The following is a 6263-nucleotide window of genomic DNA, read 5'->3' as shown; positions in this document are numbered from 1 at the left end:
CATCCCATCCCATCCCATCCCATCCCATCCCATCCCATCCCACCGCATCCCATCCCATCTCTCTTCTCTCCTCTTCTCCCTCCTTCCCTCCCTCCTTCCCTCCCTCCTTCCCTCCCTCCCCCTCCCCTCCATCCTTCCCTCTGTCCCTCCTTTTCTCTGTCTTTCCTTCATTCTAGATGTATATTATTCTTTAGCCACATAACTCCATGTTCTCTACTAATATTTGTATTTTGTGTTGGGAACTTGTGGATTTTGTAAAGGGAAATTGGAGAATAACAAGGAGATCCAGGAATGGGAGGGAAGATGAGGATGGTTGGGAATGGAAATGATCAAAAGCACATGTAACTATAAAAAATCACAGTGCAAAGCCATTGTTCTATATAGTGAGTATGCACCATAAAAAAATTACTGCTTTCTACAAATGATTAATTTTCCCTTACTGTGTGTGGTGCTGTGCTAGGTTACAAAGAAATACAAAGATGGATACATTCTAAGTAGTAATCTTCTATATCTGTTGAGTTTTCCTTTGGTGAAAAGTCCTATCTTTGACAATTTAAGTGAACTTTATCTGTGGCATATCCCTAAACATCCTATGTACCAAAGTGTTGTTAATAACCATATAACAAAATATATTACAGCCGGCTGTTTCTGTGAATATACATGCATCTTCCTCATTAAGGTAGAATTCCTTAGCAGTGGGGATTATGTCTGCTTTCTGTCAGTTTGTTGAGGTTTGATCGCTACATGGAAGGTTATAGGTAGTTACTAAGTTTAGAGATGACCCCACAAGTAGAGCTGTAAATAAGGGAGTATGCTTGTTGCCCCAGCGAAGAGGGATGCTAGAGGAGTGAGGCAGGATGGGGGAGAGCACCTTCCTAGAGGTAAAGGGGAGGGGGCATGGGATAGGGGGCTTGTAGAGGGGAGATCAGGAAGGGGACAACATTTGGAATGTAAATAAATAAAATAATTTTTTAAAAAAGAAAGAGTTATTATATCCCTCTTTTTTCTTGTCGAGTTCACTGCAGTTACTTTCTAATAATTGATGGTCATTAATGAATATTAGATCAACATGTTGGTTTAACAGCAGGGTAGACAATGATGATCCAGAAAGTTAGGGCATTGGTGAAGAAAGCTGTTAAACCACAGCCAAGAAAGAGAATACAGGCAGTGTCCTAACCTCTAAAACAAGACGGGGAACAAATTATAAATAGATCATTGGACTTTGCAATTGTAGATCACTGCTTGTCTTTACACGAGTGAATTCCATAAAGAAGCAAAAGTAGACATCATATGGCAATGAGTTCTAAAATACAGAGTTCTTCCTCTTAATTATAAAACTTGAGCTGATATTTTTATGGAAGCTGGCTGGCAGACAAAATGTAGCTGTATCATCTATATAAAGACCTAGAATCCTGAATACATTATATTAATTTAGAGAGCCTCTATATCTCTTTTGTCAGTAGATAGCCAGTGGTAGAATTGATTTTTTTTTTTCTAAAGAAACCTAAAGATTTAAAGGACTATTGCAGCAACATTGTGATCACAGCAGCCGTCAACACCATTGGCATGTTAGACTCAGCTTGGCAGATACCATATTTTTCATTTTTTTGATTATCTGTTCTTTAGAAATAAAACATCAATGCCATCCCAGCATGGCGTCCCAGATTTGACAAAACATGGTAACAAAGCAGGGAGCATCGTAGTTTATGTACATCTCCCAAGTTGTTTGCTACTAATATGAGTAATTGTTTTCAGTAAGTTTTAGCAATATCAAAATTCTTCCCTGTCTTTACTTGGCTCAGTGATCGCAAAGTTGTTTTAAAAGTGATTTAAGTAGAGATAGGTATAGGAAGAAGGAGTGCAGGCATGATAATTCTAGGTTTCGCAGCATCACTGTTTTATGTTGAACAAGCCTTGGTAAGGCACAATTCTTAGCAGTTCATTATGAGTTAGTGATCTTTATGGAAATATCTATATTCTGATCTTACAGTTGAAGGCGTATTTTTTCTGATTGATTTTTCATAATCCCAGGTGTGTTTTGTGTGCCCACTGTGACATCTTAGTAGTTTTTTCGGGACTAAACAGCCTTTCATTCTTGCCACATTACTTCTTTTCCTCCATTTGGTATTTGTCCTTCATTTTTACAGAAATCCTTTGAATTTTGTAAACTAGATACTGATGTTTATCACCAGCTCTACATAATTTGACTTTATGAGCACATATATTTTATTATAATTCATATTTTAATCTCTTAATTGTATTTAAATATGTATTGTACAAACACAAAAATCAAACTTGTTGTGCTTATGTTTATATAGGATGGAGCTATTTTAGATTAGCAATCTTGGCAGATTTCCTAATAAGGTATATTAGTTCAACAAAGATTTACTATCAGTTACAGATCCTCAGACCGGTTTCTTGATGCCTGTTGTTCTAAGAAATTAGATGTTTTTATGATTTGCTTAGTGTTGTTTGTTTAGCTTTTTGTGGTACTGGGAATGGAACACAGGGCCTTGCAAATGTTAGGCCAACACTGTCACTCTGAACTGTTCCCTCTGCTGAGAAATAAGATATAGATGTTAATTACTGAGTGATAGGACTTAAGAGTTTCATAAAGCTAGAATTGAGTTTGTGGTGACAGTAAGAGCCCAATAGATATTTTTTGACTATTGGCATACCTTTGATCAATTAGGAAATGAATGGGTTTATAGCTACAAGATCACAGGAGATCACAGTTAAAAATGAAAATAAAAGGATTATACTTTACAAACCATATCAGGGGTGATGGAGGCCTTTTACTTAACCCAGTTTTAGCACTGTAAACATAAAACTTTAAAGTCTTGAAAATTCTTATTACAGCAAGTGTTATTTCAAACTTTGAAAGTATTTCTAGAAATATGGGAAATAACAATTTAGACTAGCTTACATAATTGAGTTTGAATAAGTCCATACATATTTTTCCTTGAAGTCAAATATAACTTAAATAAAAACACCATATCTGTGCTTGTATTAATTTATTTTGATAATGTCAATATTTATTCCTTGTAAGAGTGGAACAGCGTATACTTAGAAGGAAATGCAATCTAATGATGCATACTTTTTCCTCTGGTACCTGAAGGTTAAATGGGTAGCAAGCAGAATGCCTTAAACAAGATTGGTATATTGATTAAAACGCTGATTTAACAGCTCGCAGTTTCCCCTTGGAAACCTGCAAAAGATAAGCCAGCTGCTGTCTTAGAGTGCTCAGTGTCCACTGAGAGTACACTATCTATCATCACAATATGGTGATGAGAGGTGTTTTATGTTTGTGTTAATTTCCCCCACTAAATCAGTAATTATTACAATCCTGTCCCTGCTGTTTACCCTGCAGCTGTTTTTCCATTTGTCGAGAGAGCGGGTGTTCTCTGAGGACCGCACACGTTTCTATGGTGCAGAAATTGTCTCTGCTTTGGACTATCTACATTCTGGAAAGATTGTGTACCGTGATCTCAAGGTAAAAAAAATAAAGTAATGAAAATTAGTTTTTTGCAGAGACTGTAGGGACAAACGAAGTAATTACAAAGTTACACAGTTTTGAGACAAGTACTTTTCTTAGGAATGTTGTTTGCTGTAGTTGGTCTGAAATTTCACTCACTTATACGTAAGTGGCTTTTTAATGATTGTGGGTTTTGCTGTATAAAAATTCTCTTGACTATGTAACACAAATTTACCAAGAGTAGTTTTTTTTTTTCTGTAAATGCCCTAATTATAGAAATGGAGTCAAATCAGATAATATGCAAGCTTATTATTATTTTCAAACATTATAAAATGTTTATGGAAAAGCTTCAATAACAAGGTTATTGGAAGGAAAATATCTGTTTTCATTGTAGTGTTACCTTTTTGATGGGATCATTTCCCTCAATTATTTATCTATGAACTTGGTAGTTTGCTTAGGTTTTCATTTTTCAGAACCCAGTATTGATTGTATTGGTAAAAGAAGCCTGGCCATCTCTGAGCTCTTGTGAATACCCCTTAGGAGAGCCAGAATCCCCTGAAAAGTCACGTGATAAACACTTTAGTCTATTCTGCCTGTCGAGGTATTTATTGGAACCATTCTGCTCTGCCATTGAAAGGTAAAGGCAGCCCTAGTTATTATGTAAACCAATATGTGTGGCATATGTCTACAAATCTTTACTTAAGCAGCAGTCGGTGGTTTAGATTTGGTTTATATACTACTCCTTCAGGAGATCCTCTAAGCAAATCGTAATTCTCATGATTGACTTTGGTTGACTTTGTTAAGGATTCTGAGCATGGCATATTTTCAATAACAGATTCTTATTATAGCATCTTCTTTAAAATGTAAATTCTAGGGCTGGGAGCACATCTCAGTGACGGGCACTTGCCCAGTTTAAGTCTGACACTCAGTTCCATCTCAGGACATAGGCAGCTAGTTCTGTGGTTAGGATAGGGAAGCTTGAAGTGGCAGTCCACCTGTCTTCCCACCCACTTGAAACAGTCGGCATATTTGTTTTTTATTAGGTTCTTATATCTCTGTCTCCCTCCTAATCCTTATTCCACCCTGATCTCTTCCAACACTCAGCATTACATAGGAGGGAAAGGATAAAGTGGAAAGGGGATGTAGACCTCTGTAGGCCTGCCCCACTCCCAGCATCTCATTGGCTCTCAGGTAGCCAGATGTGATGCTGCTGTCTTTTTCTCATTGGCTCACCCCATTCCCTGATCCAGCTTCAGTGTTCTCTGGCCATGCAGGCAGATTCTCTAGGTTGGCTCAGGGAGGAAGTATCACTACTGAGTGCATGCACTAGCATTGCAGCTGGGCTGCTTGGCTAAGTTCCTCCTACAGAAACCAAAACTCTCACTATAGAACACTGAAGTATAATCACAGATGTGAGGCTGCCCTGGGCAATGTAGTGAGACTCTGCCTCAAAATATAAATATAGAACTGGGAGCTAGCTCTATGGATAAAGTGCTTGCTGTGCAAGCAAGAGAACTTGAGTTCTGACTTCAGTAACACATAAAATCCAAGTGTGGTCACAGATGTCTGTACCTCTAGCACTCACAGTGAAGACAAGTGGGTCCTGGGGGATTTCTGGCCAGAAGTTTAACCCAAATGGCAAGGTTCAAGTTCAGTGATGTCTCATAAAGTAGGTTGGAGAAGTGATTGAGGCAGAAATCCCAGGATCAGTCAGTCTCTGGCTTCAACATGTTCTCACAGGTACACTAAGTACAAATTAACCAAGTGATTGTATTTAGATTGTTTACTTTTAGACCTTGAAATGGTAGAATTCAGCTTCTTAATAGGAGTCTCCCCATAGCACACATGTGTTCATACATATACTGCATGCAAATACCAAATGTATGACTTTTAACCTAGTGGGCTTGCTTACTATGGGTTGAAACATCAGTACTTATGGAAAAATTAAAATCATGTGGTAATGCTTACCTGTTAAAATTTGATTGACGATTGCCATATTGATCACATACCTAGTTCATTTAAAATACAATTTGATTTTTAAAAATTGAAGTAACATGAAATTTTTATGGAATTCCATTTTATATGAAATTAGATATATATCTAAGAAATCATGATTATCCCCTTATTCCTGTCTTATTTATATAAAACCATTTGTAACTCTTAATTTTTATCTAATTATGTAAGCAGGTACTTAGCTTGTTTAAAAATGTTGCTATCACTCTCTTTTTAACAGTCCAGTTGTTACCTACCTCCCAGTCCACCCTCTGGCTCTTCCTCATCCCATGCCTCTTTTCCCCCACCCCTGTCTCCAAGAGGATGTCCGCATCCCATTAGATGTCCCCACTCCCTGGGGCCTCAAGTCTCTTCTCTCACTGAGGCCAGACTAGGCAGTCCTGTGCTGTATATATGTTGGGGGCCTCATATCAGCTGGTGTATGCTGTCTAATTGTTAGCTTGGTGTCTGAGGGATCTAGGCGGTCCTGGTTAGTTGAGACTGCTGGTCTTCCTATGGGGTCACCCTCCTCCTCAGCTTCTTCCAGCTTTTCTCTAATTCAACCACAGGGGTCCCAGGCTTTAGTCCATTGGTTGGTTGTAAGTATCTGTATCTGACTCTTTCAGCTGCTTGTTGGGCCTCTCAGAGCACACCATAGCAAATAGTGTCAGGCCTTGGAGCCTCCCCTTGAACTGAATTCCAGTTTGGGCCAGTCACTGAACCTTCTTTTCCAGTCTTTTCTTTCTTTCTTTCTTTCTTTCTTTCTTTCTTTCTTTCTTTCTTTCTTTCTTTCTTT

The 6263-nt window shown here is 38.1% G+C and overlaps 1 protein-coding gene across 5 annotated transcripts in view; it reads left to right on the top strand.

Annotated features, from left to right (window-relative positions):
- The window catches only part of Akt3 (AKT serine/threonine kinase 3), a 235142-nt gene that overhangs the window by 185600 nt on the left and 43279 nt on the right, over nt 1–6263 (top strand). For all 5 annotated transcript variants that reach the window (XM_021162759.2, XM_029481042.1, XM_029481052.1 and 2 more), the window contains one exon: nt 3371–3493. In XM_021162759.2, the coding sequence (XP_021018418.1) occupies nt 3371–3493 (123 nt within the window). The remainder of the gene's footprint in view (nt 1–3370; nt 3494–6263) is intronic.

This window comes from Mus caroli, chromosome 1 (assembly GCF_900094665.2).
Source record: "Mus caroli chromosome 1, CAROLI_EIJ_v1.1, whole genome shotgun sequence".
Lineage (NCBI taxonomy): Eukaryota > Metazoa > Chordata > Mammalia > Rodentia > Muridae > Mus > Mus caroli.
Note: the sequence above shows the minus strand (reverse complement) of the source record. Positions and strands in the feature narration are given on the sequence as shown.